Source organism: Alnus glutinosa, chromosome 8 (assembly GCF_958979055.1).
Source record: "Alnus glutinosa chromosome 8, dhAlnGlut1.1, whole genome shotgun sequence".
Classification (NCBI taxonomy): domain Eukaryota; kingdom Viridiplantae; phylum Streptophyta; class Magnoliopsida; order Fagales; family Betulaceae; genus Alnus; species Alnus glutinosa.
The window spans coordinates 29,485,746-29,504,623 of NC_084893.1; the positions used below are offsets into that span (position 1 = coordinate 29,485,746).

At 35.0% G+C, this 18,878-nt stretch overlaps 1 protein-coding gene across 2 annotated transcripts; it reads right to left on the reverse strand.

Annotated features, from left to right (window-relative positions):
• Positions 1-9,631: 9,631 nt before the first annotated feature.
• LOC133875927 (heavy metal-associated isoprenylated plant protein 47-like) lies at positions 9,632-10,508 on the reverse strand. 2 transcript variants are annotated; one of them, XM_062314201.1, is made up of 3 exons: positions 10,391-10,508; positions 10,217-10,295; positions 9,632-10,090 (listed from the first exon to the last, which is right to left on the reverse strand). In XM_062314201.1, exons 1-3 carry the CDS (start codon positions 10,394-10,396, stop codon positions 9,792-9,794), a joined length of 384 nt encoding a protein of 127 aa, XP_062170185.1. In that variant the 5' UTR covers positions 10,397-10,508; the 3' UTR covers positions 9,632-9,791. The 2 variants fall into 2 exon arrangements, with proteins under 2 accessions (XP_062170185.1, XP_062170184.1); XM_062314200.1 differs by lacking the exon at positions 10,391-10,508 and having other exon boundaries at positions 10,217-10,378.
• Between the last annotated feature and the right edge of the window lie 8,370 nt (positions 10,509-18,878).

Sequence of the window (18,878 nt, forward strand, 5' to 3'; positions counted from 1 at the left end):
GCATAGCATATATAGCATGCATAGCATATATAGCATGATTTAAATTGTGTGATGTTTTCATGATATAGAATATTGTACTTTTTATGTTAGACATTTTAGTATGCCTAAGAGTTTTACTAGCAAAGAGCTTATGTATATTACTATCGTCTAGTTGCATGATTTAAGAACATTGAGCTTGGACGTACAAGGGTATTGTCATTGTTCTGTATGAGTAATACAGTGTCCTGGGAGTAGGTAGATGAATTGTCGTAGTACATCAGTAAAAATTGCTTGGATATCAGAGTTTTACTCTAGTAACCGCATAGACAATTATGTGTCTTCGACATGAAGTTGTAATGCCCTAAGATTCGGTGTTGACCATATTCGGGAAATGATAGTAAGCTCGTACTAAAGAGCGAGATGACATGCTTTAAGCTTGGTGTACTTGGATGTGACGCTATTGGCTGGGATATCAGTGTGTTTTGGGAGTAGGTAGATGGATTGTCGTGGTACATCAGTAAGAAGTGCTTGGATATCAGAGTTTTACTCTAGTAACCACATAGACAACTATGTGCCATAGACATGAAGTTGTAATGCCCTGAGGCATGGTGATATCACAGTTAATAACATTAGATCTCTGTGCATTTGAGCTACCAACATAGAAGTGTTATTGTACATGAGTGTATACGTGGTTGCCTCTAAGCCATTAGAACTTCTACGTATGGGTCCAACTACATAGTATGTTTTAAATGTTTTCTGATAGTCGGTGTTCACTATATCAGCTAAGGGGGTTTTCAAACAAAGTTTATGAATTGGTAGCTGTTATAGTGTACGTGTGACTAAAGAGAAAAAAGTTGGTTCTTTGTGAAAACTCAGTTAGTTTAATATCACTGAGGTCTCGGTATGTTTTATACGGAAACGGTGGGTTCATAATTCCACTTCTGCGGATGCGGCAACCCCCGCAACCGTGCAGACATTGATGCTTTGGTTGCAGGTTCTGCAGATATAGATATTGACTCGTCCACCTAGCGTATGGGATGCTATGATTGGAGCACATCGCGACAGTCATAAGTCACAGACTTATGGATAGTCCGCATTTTGGGTATTTTATTTATGGCTCGTGTCCTACGTGTCATATGTATTTGGTGAGCATGTATTTTAGTATGTAGTTAGTGTAATGTGTTTTATAGGCCTTAAATAGATAGACTTATAAATGGTTCTTGTTGTAATTAATAGTTATGTATTAAATGTATTTCCGCTATTGATATGTGAATATCAGGTACATGTTATGGAACGTGTACGTCATGTTGGCTGAGCGACAAGTAGTCGTGTCATTGTGAGAATTCATTTATGTATGTTTAAAAAAAAAAAGAAGGGTCGTCACATCGATGGTTGGATCAAAACGGTGACGTCGAGAAAGGCTGAAAATGACGGCTGGAGAACGAAGATTAGCCGTTAATCCCGTGAGGGGCCAAGCCGCAACTGACAATGATGATCGGAGAACGAAAACTAGCTGTCAATACTGTGAAGAGCCAAATCACATTGTGCCAAAAGGTTGAAGGAGACGGTCGGAGAACGGAGAATATCCATTAATTCCATGAGGGGCCAAACCGCAACTTACAATGATGGTCGGAAACAGAAAGTAGCCGTTAATCCTGTGAAGGGCCTAACCATATTGTGCCAAGTTTCGCCAATGAATTGAGCTGCAGAGCACAACAAAATAGGCAAACAAAAATCCAAAAGAGGGGTTTTTCTTTTTTACTTTTTTTAAGGTAAAAGTCGCCCGAAAAGTCGCCGAAGAAGACTGAAAAATCTCCCGAAAAGAGACAAAAAGGAGTCCGAAAAGAGGCCAAAAGTTGACAACAAAGCCGCCAAAAAAGTCCGGAGAGAGGCCAAAAGTCGACAACGAAGCCGCCGGAAAAGTTCGGAAAGAGGCCAAAAGTCAACAACGAAGCCGCCGAAAAAGGCCAAAAGTCGACAGAAAAGTTGTTGAAAACCGCCGGAGAAGACCGAAAAGTCGTCGGAAAAGATCACCGGCCGAAAAGTGGCGGCTGAAGGCGCCTAGCCGCCGTGGCACAAATTTCACTGTATGCACGTGTAGTGCACGCGCAGCAGTTGGGCGGCGCGTGAAACAAGGTGCAGAAACTTTCCACCAACGCGTGAGAAATCTGACGGGGGCGTTCTCGGAGGCTCTGAACAGGTCTCGGGCTTATCTACAGATTGGGGCAGAAACCTGATCGGTTGACGGACTGTAGCGGCCAGCGGCAAGACGACAGAAGCTTTAGGCTGCAGAATATTCAGGCGGCCCGTGGGGAGCGTGGATGCTTCGATGAAATTGATCTCGGCGACTCTGACACGATCGTCTCCCAAGGTTTCTAGTGGTATGGTCACCAGTTCGAAACAAGGACAGGAAGAGGAAGAACCGTGAAAGACAGAGTGATGAGGTATTGTGGAAGCAATGGTGGCGCCGAAAAACTGTTGGGAAGATGCCGGAAAAATAAAGAGAATTTATTGGAGGCCACAAGATAATATGGCTCTGATACCATGTTAAATAAATATATATGAAATAGAGAATATATGTGAAAGAGAGAAAGAACGGAAGAGAGCAGAAATATATTAAGGACTACATTGTATTGAGTCTTGATGCACATAACATATTACAAGACCTCTATATATAAAGAGGCTATGAGTAGTGACCAAGAAACCCTAGAGTAAATAAGGTAGAGAATAAACCGTATTATGAAAGATAATAACCTTAGAATAATATAATATTCTAACATTCTCCCTCAAACTTAAGGTGGAAGATTCTGAAATCTTGAGTTTGAAATTAAAAGCCGGATTTAAATGCAGCCAAAGTACTCGATTGTAATGTCCAACAAAATATTTAATGGGTTTATTAGGTTTAAATAAAAATACGTCTATTTGGTATTTTAAATTCATTCCTTGAATTGTTCTTTTAAATTAATATTTTTTTTTTATATTTAGATTGCTCTTTTTGATAATTATTTTTATTTAATTATTTGTAAATATATATATAGTTTTTGTTTCATATTTTAATTGTATAAAATAGATAATTGTAATTACCTAATATTATGGAGAGCAATGATTATATTGAAATTCAACTAAAATTCTAAACGAGTTCGTGTCGATGTAAATTCAATAAATTTGCCAGTAGATCCTTATTTAACAAAAAAAAAAAAAAAAGCATATGATTATCATCCTAGTGATATAGATCAAATTCAAAGAGCATATTTACAAAATGGACATTGTCAACAAATTAACCATAATTTTCCACAAACACAATTTGAAAAAACATGGCATTGTATTAATTTAGCATGGTTCAAAGAATATGATGATTGGTTGGAATACAACATTTCAAAAGATGTTGTGTATTGCTTGTTTTGTTATCTTTTAAGACTAGAAACTACAAATCAAACAGGTGACCGAAGACTCGTTTATTACATAAGGGTTTAAAAATTGGAAAAAAAGAATAAAAAATTAAGAGAAGTTACATAATCATGTGGGGGTTACAAAAATAATTAAAATATGAAAACAATTATAAAAAACAAAAGCAATCCAATTTTTGTTCAATAATAATAATAATAATAATAATAATTTAAAAGAGCAAATGAGAGAATTGAAGAACAGTTTTTTTTTTTTTTTTTTTTTTTTTTTTTTTTTTTTTTTTTTTTTGAATTCGGTGCCTTCATTGCCTTGTCACTTCTTTGCATGTTAAAAAACAGAGTTAAACGGACGTGGCTCACCTAAGTTATACAGTGCGTTTTGAAAAGAAAAGGAAAAAAATATGCTAGATTGTCTTCAACCTTGGTCTATCGTTCAACTTCTGTAATTTTTCTAAACTAATTATAGAAATGCCTTGAAAGCTTGAGCTCTGAAAATAAAAGAAAATCACAGGAGATGGTGGGCAAATTTGCCCCCTAATGAGTTATTGATGATATTTGAGATGACGCTTCATTTCTTGGGGCTGTTAGATTCTAGGTGTTGTTGAAATGATTGTGCCCCTTATTAGTTGTGCATGATCTCTGGTGAATTGATGGGCGTCGCTTGGACTCTCGAATGGATGTAGCATGTGGGCGCATTTACTTGGCTTCTGAATTGACTCTGTATTGATGTTCTATCTTCTATAAATACTTTCACCTTTTGGAAATCTTTCAAAGATGTGAGGTTTTCTTCAGATCTTCCGTCTTCATTCGATTTCAACTTTCTGGTTTTCCTTGTTTCTGACCTCTGCAACAAATGAGATGGAATCTTTATTGTGATGGCCTTTTCATTTGTTGCATAGGTCTAGAACAAAGAATTCCGATCAAAGTATGCTGTGTTGGAGGAATATGCTTGGAGTTTTGCCCCCAAAGGATAAAATAACAATCTTTTTTTTTTTGGTAGGATCAGGAGCTGTTCGAGCTTTTACTGAGAATTCTGAATCGTCCGGGGATGGCCGAGGGAACCAGACGGCCGGCCGCGAGGAAGAAGAAGAGACTTTATACTTACTTGACAAATTATCACGTTATTAAAATAGTAATGCAAGGAACTAAATAGTAACGTGATTGTATATCACGTTACGATCAATAGTTACGTGGACAATATGTCCACGTTACTATAAATTGCAATTATTATTTAAAAAATGGCAAAGTACATATATCCCCATCAAGCTACCACTCAATTGTCAATGTACCCCCCCAAATTACTAATTGTGTTAATGCCCCCCTCAAACTACTAAAAAATGTCAATGTCCCTGTTAAGACTAACAAAAAGATAAAAATGATCCTAAATTTTTTTAAATAAGACAAAAATGTCCTTATAAATTGGAGAAAGAAAAAAAAAAACCAGTTTTTTTGTTATATAAAAAAAAGTAAAAAATAACTGAAAATTATAAAAACAATTTTTTTTAAAAAAAAACAAACAAAAGAAAAAAAAAATTGTTTTTAATTTTTATTTTTATTATTATTATTTTAAAATAAATTTTGTCATTAGGGTGACATTGACATTTTTAAGTAGTTTAAGGGGGGATATATATTGACACAATTAGTAGTTTGGGAGGAACATTAATTGTCAATGTAGTGGTAGTTTTAGGAGGTTATGTGTACTTTTTCCTTTAAAAAAAATGATTAATATGATCAAGAGGATCATTCGATCGATCGATAGGATCAATAGATCATCCTCATGGTCATGATCGATCGTGATGGATCGTTAGGATCATCCGATCGATCATAATGGATCAAAGGATCAATAGATCATCCAATCGATCATGATGGATCAATAAGATCAAAAGATCATCCGATCGATAATGATGGATCAATAGGATCAATAGATAATCCGATCGATCCTAATAGATCATGAGGATCATTCGATCGATCATGATTGATCAATAGGATCATGAAGATCATCCGATCGATCATGATCAATCAATAAGATCAATAGATCATTCGATCGATCATGATGGATCAATAGGATCATGCGATCGATCATGATTGATCAATAGATTATCCGATCGATAATGATGGATCAATAGGATCAATAGATCATTCGATCGATTGTAATGGATCATGAGGATCATCCGATCGATCATGATGGATCAATAGGATCAATAGATCATCCGATCGATCATGATAGATCAATAGGATCATGAAGATCATCCAATCGATCATGATTCATCAATAGGATCAATAGATTATCCGATGGATCAATAGATCATCCGATCGATCGTAATGGATCATGAGGATCATTCGATCGATCATGATTGATCAATAGGATCATGAGGATCATCCGATCGATCATGATCAATCAATAGGATCAATAGATCATCCGATAGATCATGATGGATCAATAGGATCAATCAATAGGATCAATAGATCATCCGATCGATCATGATGGATCAATAGGATCAATCAATAGGATCAATAGATCATCCGATCGATCATGATGGATCATGAGGATCATCCGATCGATCATGATTGATCATGAGGATCATCCGATCAATCATGATTGATCAATAGGATCAATATATCATCCGATCAATTGTAAGGGATCATGAGGGTCATCCAATCGATCATGATTGATCAATAGGATCATCTGATCGATCATGAGGATCATCCGATCGATCATGATTGATCAATAGGATCATGAGGATCATCCGATCGATCATGATCAATCAATAGGATCAATACATCATCCGATTGATCATGATGGATCATGAGGATCATCTGATCGATCATGATTGATCAATAGGATCAATATATCATCCGATCGATCATAATGGATCATGGGGATCATCCGATCGATCATGATTGATCAATAGGATCATGAGGATCATCCGATCAATCATGATCAATCAATAGGATCAATAGATAATCCGATCGATCATGATGGATCAATAGGATCATGAGGATCATCAGATCGATCATGATTGATCAATAGATCATCCGATCGATCGTAATGGATCATGAGGATCATCCGATCGATCATGATGGATGAATAGGATCAATAGATCATCCGATCGATTAAATATTAATTCAGTTAAATATTGTATTAAATAGTAACATTATATTATTTTACGAGTTACTATGGAGTAACCTATTTATGAGTGCACGTTACTTTTCCAAATGACAGTAACAGCCATCTGCAGGTTACTGTTTAATAAATGTAATAACACGGTATTGTATTCCGCATTACTGTTTCAGTAACGTGTAAATTGCACGTTACTGAAACATTTTGAGACCTGTGCCGCGCGGGCTACTTCCGTGCTGAATTTGGGAACAAATTCCATTCTCCCCCTCTCCCTGGTCTCCCTCACTTTGCTCTCCCTCTCCCTCAATAACGGTCGTCTCTCACACTCCCTCTCAGTCTCTCTGCTCAGTCTCCCCCTATGTAGGTAACACGTATTGAATATTGTTCATATTGTTGATTTTGTTAATATTGAATATTTTATAATATTGTTGATATTAGATATTGTTGATATTGAATATTGGATATTGGATATTGTTGATATTGTTAATATTGTTGCATTGGATATTTGATATTGGATATTGTTAATATTGTTGATATTGGATAATATTGATATTGTTGATATTGGATATTAAATATTGAATATTCTAAAAAAAGAGTTATATTCATATAATCTATTGAGGCAAATTATTGTGGATATTGAGATAATATAATGTGGATATTGGAATAATATTAAAATTTATATGTCAAACTTTAAACCCTAATCAGAATTTTTAACTTAATTTTTTAAAAGCTTATATTGATATTGAGACAATATTACAATTTATTTGACAATCTACCCTAATCAGATATTTTAACCTAATTAATTAGAGGCCAATATTTATATTGATAATTTGATATTATGATTAATTACAACATGATGAAACCTCCACAGAATGTCTTGATCCACAAGAACCCCTCACGGAGAGGGGAGAACATGAAGAAACCGAATGTCTTGATCCATCACATGTTAAGGTCTCTTGAAATCTTCAAGACCTAGTCATGTTGGAAGCTGAGTCAAGGAATCCCATTATGAAGAAAGCATTCCTAATTTCCCGTCAAACATCTGTTGATGGAGTGCATCATTGGCAGACACGGCTCCGAAGGCAGACTACTGTTTCTGGAGACACATCTACATGAGGTAATTTCTTGTGTTTATCCACGTTCAAACCGTATGTTTCTCTTGCTCTCTCTTTTTTTTTTCTTTACAACAAAAGAAAGGCTTAGGTAGTGGAACTGATAAACATCGAGAATGAGGGAAAGTGAGCCGGCCCCACCAACCACTGGTATAAGAACACTAGCAATTGGACTAGTACAATCTGTCCAAAAACAAAAGGAGACAATGGTGGGCAAGTAAGCAAAAAAGAAAAAAAAAATAGCGAGAGACATACTATTTGAACGTGGATAAACACGAGAAATTTCCTGCTGTAGATGTATCTCCAAAAGCAGTAGTCTGCCTCCGGAACCGTGTCTGCCAGTAATGCACTCCAACAATAGATGTTTGATGGGAAATTAGGAATGCTTTCTTCATAATGGGATTCCTTGACTCAGCTTCCAGCACGACTAGGTCTTGAAGATTCCAAGAGACCTTAACATGTGATGGATCAAGACATTCAGTTTCTTCATGTTCTCCCTTCTCCGTGAGGGGTGCGTTGTGTATTTTGCAGTTTACCCTAGCACTTGACAGATATTCTACACCTCGTTTGAATGTTAGATCGTCTACTTGCAGCGGTTCAGATAATAATTAATTACTTTTATGTTATATCCTTATTATTTTTTAATATTGATGACGTTTCTTTATATTCCACATGTTACTCCTTAAATGTTAGTTTTAATATGATATTATTGTATTTTTGTTTGCTGAGTTTGTTTGTTATATCATTTATATGTAATATGAAGCATGTTGTTGTGCATCCGTTAGTAGCTGTTTTATCATTGTGTATTGCGTGTATTCTTTATGTATAATTGTTCATATATATGTGAAAACACATGAAAACACAAACATTGGTTATATTATTTTCAAGGGTTGTAATTTTTGACGATTCATTCTCAATGTATATTGTTGTGCTTGTTCTTTAAAATTAAATGTAAAATGTTGTGATTGTTGACGAATGGATGGATGGAAACATACAATTTGTTGTAATTTTAGGAGGATGGATGTAAATGATCAACCGCTAAAAAAATATTTGGGAGAGCAAAAATCTGTAATTTTTTTTTTTTTTTTAATATATCTATTTAACCTGAAAATTAGTTGTGCGTTACAACATTTCCTAACCTAATAATATTCACGTTACAAACCATAGTCACGTGAGGATGAGTTCTGTTTTACAACATACACTAACCTAACAATCTTCACGTTATAAATTACAGTAACGTGATAATTAATTCTGCGCTACAATATTCACTAACCTAAAAATATTCACGTTGCAATTATTCAGTAACCTGAAAGTTAATTCTGCGTTACAACACTTTAGTAACCTGTTTTTTGCATTTTACAACAACTCAGTAACGTGCAGTTTCACATAATTCGATCTCAGTAACTTGAGACATTTGTTGCATTACTGGACAGTAACGCGATGTTATATTTTCACGTTACAATACACATTTTAGCAACCTAAGGGATACTGACATTGGCTTTGCGTTACTGGGGCCACGTTACTGAGTTCCACTAACATAAAAAACGCATTTTCACGTTACTGACCGCAGGTTAGTATTCACAATTTTTTTTTGTAGTACTGTATGCCTTGAAAGTGATTAATTAATTTGTTCAGGTACGTTAATCATTAATATATAAGCCGATACCAGCTGTAAAGCCCATTGCTGAATCCAATGGCATTCCAAGTCCGTCGGACCATTGTTTAGGTGTATTAATTCTAACTGAATTGGGAGAACTCTAACCTCTTTGTATTATGGCCTAATAAATTTTTAACATGATATGTATAAATTGGACTTGAAATTAACGGATTAAGGTTAATAGATTTAATCCGTTTAATTAATTAAATTGGTCGAATTAAGATTATCTTATATAGTCTTATACAAAAGTCTCGACATGCAAACACAAATTATAATCCCGATAAGCTTGTAGCCTTGTAGGTGGCTATAATTAGCTAGATATCAAAGTCTTTAAACACTAATAGTGAGGACGATGAAGTAGAATCTAAAACAGTCGCTTATTTTATATTTCAGCCATTAATGGCCAAAAGACCAATCTAAAAACAGGAAGAATTACCTAATTAACACACTCTAAGCAACATGCATATATAGTGCGCCAAACTTAACAGAAACAAAGGTTTGGGGGCCGGCCGGGGCGATTACATGATTGAGCAGTTATTTGGATACGGATCGTAGACGGCTTCATAGTAATTGGGAAATGGTGCTTGATATATTTGATAATACGCTGGTGACTCTGAAAAGTTGGAAACACTTTGTGAAGAGATAATTATAACTTCCGGATTTTCTTCCACTTTTTCCTTCACTTCTTCGACGCTCAATAGGGTGGCAGGGCAAAGCTTCTTCCTTAGCGAGCTGGTCAAGTTAGCCGGGTCAACACCTTCGCCACCCACCACCAACTGATCTCTATCTGACCCTTCTACTGCCACGGAGCTCACACCTGTAGAATATATATAAACATTATTATATTATAATTAAGCACTAGCTACCTCGAATGTACTCTACTTCTTAATTAAAACCCGAACAAATTAAGTATTCATGATCAGTTTGATGCAAGCTAACTAACCGTCTGCTGTCGCGGCAATCTTCATGGCCTTGGTTCTGCATTTTTCACTGCTCAGTTGTACCTTGATAACTATTTTTTGCTGCACCATAACATAAAAAGACACTTATATAGGTCAAGTTTCAGAATTTACTTTTACTGCGTTCTTGGTGCATGCATGTAATAGGCCAGATTTACCTTCATGGTTTAGAGGATCGGAAGCAAGCGGCTTTCGTGAGAGAACTCTGATCAAAATTAGCTTAATCTGTGTGTATGGAGGAGAAATAAATTGAAGGTCCATTTATATATAGGCGTGCGTGTGAATTGGGATGAGAGGAGGATGATTCCTGCCTGGGCTCCAGAGACTACATATATTTTACGCGGACCTCAAAAGTATGTTTATTGACTGACTTGACTCTGAGGATCCATATTGGTGCGCGCTCGTGGCTCACGTGTAGTGCTTTTAAAAAGGACTACTTTAGATGAATGGTTAGATCGTAGGATTTGGAAAGTAGGATTTAGGTAAGGATGCCTGTTCCAGATATTTACTTAATTGTACAAAGGTTATTGACGACACTATCTAGTGTTTTTTTTTTTTTTTTTTTTTTTTTTTTTTTTTTTTTTAAGAACAAATAGTGATTTAACTTAAAACAATAAATTTAGATAAATGAAGAAAAATTATAACTTAAAATAATAAATTAGGGCTAGCTGGTCCAATAATAAACACAAAAAAAAAATAGAGATTAGGAGGGAATTCATCAAATGAATTACCCGACGTTATTGATTCTTGACACGATGCCAATAACTGATGCTACTAGTAAAGATAGTTAAACAAAGATACCAAATAAATGGCCTCCAAAATGGTGGATAATACTAGAAAAAACTCCAGCAAGATAGGAGCTTCAAATTAAAGAGGCGTAAGCAGAAGGGGAAAGGAGGGAGAGAGAAGAAAGAGGTGAGGAGAGAGAGGGAAAGACAGCTTCCCTGAAGCTCTCATCCCATGACTTCTGGATCTGAGGCTTTTCATAAAAGAGTTTTTTAAAAAAGCACATTAATTAGGAAAACGTAAGGGTATCCATATTGATAATAATAATATTAATGATATATACATAAATAAGTAGAAACATATTCACTACAAACTCAGTTTTTGTAGTTCATACATAATGCTGGAGAAAAAGAGGTAGACTGGACAGTGGGAGGTGAGCAGGGACTACATATGAAAGCAGTTGAAATTCAATGGGGGCATTTTGCAGCTTACCCATCATCATTAATATCATGGATCAGCTATGCTCAATTGCTCATATCATATTTTGAGTTTAATCATTGATTTTATCAAGTATCTAAAGTACCTTTTGAGTAATGTTACACATCATTCCCTTACCTTCCTTTTGTCCCCCCAAAATTGATGTGGCTCTTAAAATTACCATTGGATCAAAATCCAAGAGTGATATATAAAAAATTCAATGGTGATTTTAAGAATCACATCAATTTTGGGAGGATAAAAGGAGGACAAAGGGATGATGTGTAGCATTACTCCCCATTAGACACCAGTATTTCCCTCGCTAACAGAATTTGTAAACTTAAATAGTAGGGAAAACTCCAATTATAACTCCGGATCTTTCATCACTTTTGCAATTAAGTACTCAAACTTTAAAAAGTGACAATTTAGGGTATCCATCTTTCAATTTAGAATTTTTCATTAAATTCTGTCAAAATTTCCAAAATACACTCTCTTTTTTTAAGAAAAAAAAATGGCAAGGATTTAGGTGTTGGTTAGAATTTAACGAAATTTGCAAAAAATACACATGCCTGAATCTTTGAAAATTTTTATAAATAAATAAAAAAATGGGTAGAAACCAGAAACATATATAGGCCCAAAAGATGCTAGGCCCATAGACCATGTTATGTCGAGTATGGCCCAGAAGGCTCTCAATGAAATGGGAATTATATCCCATTCGAGTCCACGTACAAGGAACTCTAGGCAAAGGGTTAAATCCCTACAAAAATAAGTAGAATGATAATTTCGGATTCAGATCGGCCGGTTAGCTGCCCGTTGCATGTGAGAGGACATCTCATGTGCAATGGAAAGCTAGCTAGACCACTTGAACTTCAACTGTTCGGAGAAGAGTTCGGATACTTAGCTTGTTTGGCTCCGACGAGTAAATATTGTTCGAACAGAATGAAATTCAGAATGATCGAGTAGCTTTCAATGCAGCCTATTCCCGTCCGACAAATTGGAATACGAGATAATAGGTAATGAGTTAAAAGATAAAAATAGAAATGTGATTAGCGATTTGACCAAAAAAAAAAAAATTCTAAAATAAATGGACTAATATAATAATTTTTCTTCAAATTTATTTAATTCAATCTGCTCTGGTACGGTGGTACTCAATTTTTTATTTTTTATTTTTCTCACAAATTAAATAGAGTGAATATCGAAGCACTTACGAACTTATATAATTTAAACTACAGATCTATAATATGTAACCAGGACATGTAAAATGTATATATAGTTATCATGATCTCTTAGTTTGCTTTTCTGAGATCTAAAATATCTAATATTTCTAGCTACTATATACATGTGGAACAATATTAGTTCCATTTACTTTTGAGCAAATTAATTTGTTTCTATTTGACTACTATTATTTACACTTGATCAAATTAATCGATGTTAATTGGTATATATCAAGGAAAAATATCATTTAAAAAATATTAATCACGTACACAAACTATGGAAGAATTGGGCATATATATCAAGGAAAGAGGTAGACACCAAGGAATTGAGATATATATATATATATATATATATATATATATATATATATATATATATATATATATATATATATATATATCAATTGTCATTATATTGATCAATTTATTTTTGGTTTAATGTTTTTGTCCCTTTACGATCGGTTGGTTGTATTTTCTTTTCTTTTTTTAACGAAACATATGAGTATTTCATTAATTAAAGATCACAAGCATAAAGTTTTTATATTACAAAACATAAAGCTCTACAAAATTATAGCTACATACTATAAAGTTACATAGTCATCAATATAACAAAATTCTTACAATAAAATGTTATTTATGACTTTCATCTTCCTTTAATCCATGTACAAAAAAAGTTAAAGAGCAAATATGCTCCGAGCAGACTAGATCTAAGATAAGGGTAGCCAAATATCCTAGAAAAATTTATTTAAACCGGCCGTGAGAGATAACCCTACACACGGAACTATCCAGTCCATGAGAGATAACCTCTCACACCTGACTAACCTTCATTCCACAGATCGCCCATAAGGACAGATCTAAAAAGAATAAAACTTTTATTTAAAGCAAAAACACAACCAGCAAATAGCAGCAGTGGTCAGGGAGGAGATGAACGATACAACATAGTGGTAGATGGACGGATGCATAGCGGAGAGGTTAAAATTACTGATCTGATCGGAAAATACTTACAAACAAAAGAAAAAATTAGAATGGAAAAAATATGGTAAGAGCTGAGAGTAAAAAAAGAATGAATCTACGCCTGCTGACTCTTATCAGATTTGAGTGTTTTGTGAATATTTTGACAAGTCGGTTGTATTCAAGTGAAAAAAAATTGTTTAAAAAATCTCACATCAATAATATATGTCAATGAGTCGATGTGAAAATTAATATATGAAAACAGTGTGAGAGAGACAGCACATGGCATGGAGAAAAAGTCAAGGAAATTTTCAATTGTGCTTATACATATATATGCGTGGTTGTGTTCAAGTCAAAGTCATCAACCATTCAGTACTTTTTTCTTTAAGAATAATCAACTTGTGACATGCTTTGAATTAGTCTTTGTAAAACTTAATTAATTAATACATCCAAGGAAATTAGGAATATATATATATATATATATATATAATTAATAGCCTTCCTTAGTGCACATGAACGAGTTTGACTATATATAGGCTAAGCTTAAGATTGGTGTGAGACATTAATTATTATTATTATTATTATATTTTTTTTGAGAAGTTGAGATTTCATTAATCAAATCATAATCTCTCGTTAAGCAAGAAGTACATGCATTCCGGACAATAGAGGACAGTCCTTCATCCATACATTGTCAAGAAATTAGAAAATGACTAATTTTGCCAAACAATGAACATTAATATTAGCCTCTCGTGTAACATGGTAGACAGAACAATGGTGCATCCTCTAGATCCAAATCCGTGTATAACAAGTGGAACGACATCTTAAATGATACGTTTGGTATAGAGAATAGACTTTTAGAATTAATAGAATAATTATTCCGATAATTGTTATTCTGTCGTTTAATTGGTTAGTTTTTTTATTTTTGGAAATAAATTGATATCTAAAAGACAAAATAGCACCGAAGGATTCTGAAATTTTTCCCCTAAGATTAATTGGCGTTTTTAAGATAAAAAAGAAAAAAAAGAAAAGAAAAAATATAAATAAATAAATTAGATTACAATATCCACTTCCTAACGAAGAAACAACTTTTAGACATCAGTGATTATTTATGCGACTCACTTAATTAAAATATTTTCCGGAGCTTAGGGCCTTAGGCAACGATTAACAACTTAGCTAGGGTTGTTAATTTGTCGCTTTAAGAGTTGGTGAGGGTTCCTCGCCACTGTGACGTTCTTCTTTTTTCTAGCTAACACACGTACATCTTCAAAAAAAAAAAAAAAAAAAAAAAGAAGAAGGAGAAACTATGTTCCCACGTACGATAATTGATGGCGTTTTGTGAGAATCCGAACGCCAATTACGCTATCTAAATTCCCATTATTTTTAGTAATAAAATAATTCAGGAATATCTAAGAATTTTCTCAAGATCTTTGACATTAATCTTGAGAGAGACATGCAGCAAATTAATTATTATTATTATTATTTTTCTTTGGATCGATGAATAAAGAGACTGCAAATTACCGAAATGGCCGCCAGCAAGATAAACACTTCCGGTACCAAACGTCCTACAATCCAAACCGACTGTCTTCCTCCTCTCTTCAATTATTATTTATTTAGAATTATTTTTAACTTTGAGATGAGTAGTTGAGAGGATATTTTTAACAATTAATGAAGGCTTTCACGTACGGGAAGACAGGAAGAGGTCCACTTTCCAGTTTCAAATATATATTCAAATTAAGGGAAACTATTCTGACGCAACTTCATGCTTATGAAACAAGGCATATATAGACTAAAAAACTCCCACTCTTACCTCAGACTAAATTTGTCTTGGAATCCAACTACCATGAATGGTTTTATTATTTGTTTTAAGATTAGTCGAGACAAAGCCAAAGACTCCAACTTAAAAAAGAAAAAGAAAAAAAGTCTTCTAATTAGACAAAACCAAGGATACTTTTTCCATGAATAAAAAAGAAAGAAAGAAAGACTAAACAAAGCACTCAAACTAAAACCACATGTTATGTTCCTTGAACGCAAAGTGTTGTAATTAGTAAAAATAATGTGATTTAGCATATATATTGTTACATGATTGTATATAATTGAGATGGCATTGTAGGGATCGGATTTTGTAAATGAACGCGTCTACTATCTTCGATCTATTTGCATCTTTTTAATTTACTATTTGTACCACATGTTCTTTCGGTGGTTACAGATAGTAATAGATTTTCCTCATTCAATTAGAAAAGAAAAAGAAAAAAGAGGATTGCCATCGATCAATTTGCTTTGACATTGTCCAAGTTTATGGAAGTACGAGGACCAAAATAAATGGATTCATACATAAAACTGGTCCAATCACAAAACCTAATCTTATCCTGCATTAATTCTTGATACAAGATCAAGCTGAAATGTCTGGCTCTAGCTAGCTGTACATTAAATTTGTCTTCTTCTCTTTGTTTTTTTTTTTAATTAACCAATCACTTAAGGGGCTAGACAGTAAGATATTACAAGTGCTCTCTTATGCTCGGTTGAATCACTAGTTAGATGGATCGCCTAGTGTCGGACTCAGTTAAAAAACTAGTGATAGCTCGCTATTGAAACACTTGAGGCACCGAATCTGAATACTGATAAGTCATATGGAGGATGATTATGACTTATGTAATACATGTAATATTATCTATATAATATAATACATCAATATGATTTTCTATTTTATTTACCTATTGCAAACCATATTAATTACTTGATGATGTGTATATATTATTCTCATATGTTTTTATAAGAATTAAGTTCACTGCGTATTGATATCTTTTACACATGACCATTCGGCTATATAAGTCGTAGACTTACATTATATTTTTTTCACCTGTAAAAAAAAATCATGTTTTATAGTTGACCCATTTTCAGCTAATGGTGTGGAAGGACCCGAACCTGAGGTTGACATCCACAGAGCTCATGAAATTTTTGTCCCCTGAGATGGCGATCCTCAACCTGTATATTGTGGAGATAGACTACCCGACCCGTTTTCACTACAAAAAAATTAGGAATTCTCGACGGTTTCAAACCGTCCAGAATTTGAAAAAAAAAAACTGTTTGGAAAACGTTCCAGGCGGTTTGAAACCGTCCAGGACAATGGGTCGCTAATCCGGGTTATGGACGGTTTAAGCCAAATCGTCTAGAATTAATAATATATATATATCTCCATGTCATCAATTTCTTTTTCTGTCTCGATTTTTCTATTCTTTTAAAAAAAAAAAAAAAAAAAAAAAAAAAAACTCGATTTTTCTGTCCAGATAATGAAACGTCGACGGCCAACGGAGAGGATGGTGTGTCCTTAGGGGTACCAAGTATGTTGACTAAATCGTTTAATCTAGGGTTTCCGAAGCCCGATGGGACCATTGATTTCTTGTCCATGGCTGTCGGATCGGTGGCTAGGGTTCGCCAAGTCGCCGACCTCGCTCGTCATTACTCTCGCTGCTACTGGGAGCTCTCCAAGGCTCGGCTTAGGTACTGATTCCTCAAAGTTTTCCATTTTTTTGTTTCCTTAAGGCTCGACGACGGAGAGGACGGCGTTGCCGACCAGCGAAGCGAGGAAAGTGGAGTATTGACTGACAACCTTGCTGTTGAGGGAGGTGCTGGCAGACTTGATTAGAGAGTCACGATTGGAGAGCTCGATGGGGACGACCATGGTCGTGAGGACCTCGACGGCCTTGGTGGCTGCCTTGTGGAGGTGCCGTAGCCGGCGAAGGAGTCCTGGGACTTGGAGAGCTCGACGAGCATCTTTGCAGCCGGCTGGATCGAGGACCTCCGTCTTATTGTGCAAATGGACCTCCATATATATTCCATTTAATTAATTTTGGCTGAGAAATTATTTTTGGCTGTCAAAAGAAATGGACGGTTGTGATTTTGGATGAGAAAAGAAATCTGATGGATGTGGTGAAATTTGGGGGTATTATGTGAATTGATGACATGGCGTGGAGAAAAAAAAAATTAGACGATTTCAAAAGAAACCGTCTGAAACTGAAAGTTTATGGATGGTTTGGTAAAAACCGTCCATAAAATTACAGATGGTTTTTATAAAACCGTCTGGAAATTTACCAAACTGTCCATAATAAATTTTTTAGAGACGATTTTGAAAAAATCATCTGCAAAATTTTTTTTCTAGATGGTTTTAAAAACTGTCTAGAAAAAAACCGTCCATAAATGTTTTTTTTTTTTTTTTTTGTAGTGTTTACTATTCCTAGCAGTGTTATGCTATTAAGATCCTAGGGTAGGCCTTTCTCTCTCTGAAGTTTCTAGAGAGAGAGCGAGTTCAGTGTGAGAGACATTTCGCGGGGGGGGCGGCCTCACACCTCCCCCTCCCGGCACTGTTCTTCCACTAGCCTTCGGCTAGAGTGGTTTTTGTCCCCCTGGCTAGTTTCCAGTGGTGGTTTTGTCCCCCCAGTGTTAGATTCAGTGGTGGTTGTTGTTTTTTCTTTGTTTTGTTGTTGTTAGTTGGTGCAAATAGAAGATTTTCTGGTCCAGGTCCGTGACGAACAGCGGGTGTTGGTAGTTCCGGCTGAGATGTTGTCAAAGCTAGATCTACAAGACTCGGCTGGAATATCGTCGACAAGGACCTTTCTGTTGCGGTCGCCGGTCTTCTCCGGTCATGGTGGTCATTCGACGAGTCCGTGTGGTGCGCTCCTGTTCGACGCGTGATCAGCAAGCACCGGGGTTTTCTGTCCATGGTCTTGCACGTGAGGGTCCTTTTACCTTATTTACCGTTTTTTGCAGCCCTTAGAGAGGCCTAGATCCTTTTAGGATATTCCATTGCCTACTGTTTGTTTTGATCATCTTTGTATTACATTTTTCGTTTGTGTTTTGTTGTTGGGGAGCACATATCATTTTATTTATTTTTTCTTGTAACCATTGTCTCAATATTATTGAATAGAAAAAAAGAAAAAGGAAAAAAAAAAAAAGATTCAAACTTATAACTACTACTCTATTACCATGTTAATTAAACTACAATTTATTTAAAAGTTTAAGCGGATAAAAAATAAAAATAAAAAAATTAATAATTTAATTAATATTATATCACATAATAACCACGAGAATCCCATTTTGCAAATGGGCCAAATGGTATATAATCTCTCTTCCTTGTAATCACACTAATTACAAAGAACTTTTCTCAGTTAAACTTCGATGTAGCAGTGCGAGACAACTTTTCGAATAGAGCACCTCAAAAAAAGATAAAAAAAAAAAAAGAAAAAAGAAAAAAGGAAGCTCTATGAGGCATCAATAGACTAACTAT

Excerpts from the sequence above, each read along its gene's own strand:
- LOC133875927 (XM_062314200.1), bottom strand. The coding sequence starts at position 10,304 with ATGGTGCAGCAAAAAATAGTTATCAAGGTACAACTGAGCAGTGAAAAA. Across the intron at positions 10,091-10,216 it reads GATTGCCGCGACAGCAGACG|GTGTGAGCTCCGTGGCAGTA; the intron begins GTTAGTTAGCTT and ends TATATTCTACAG.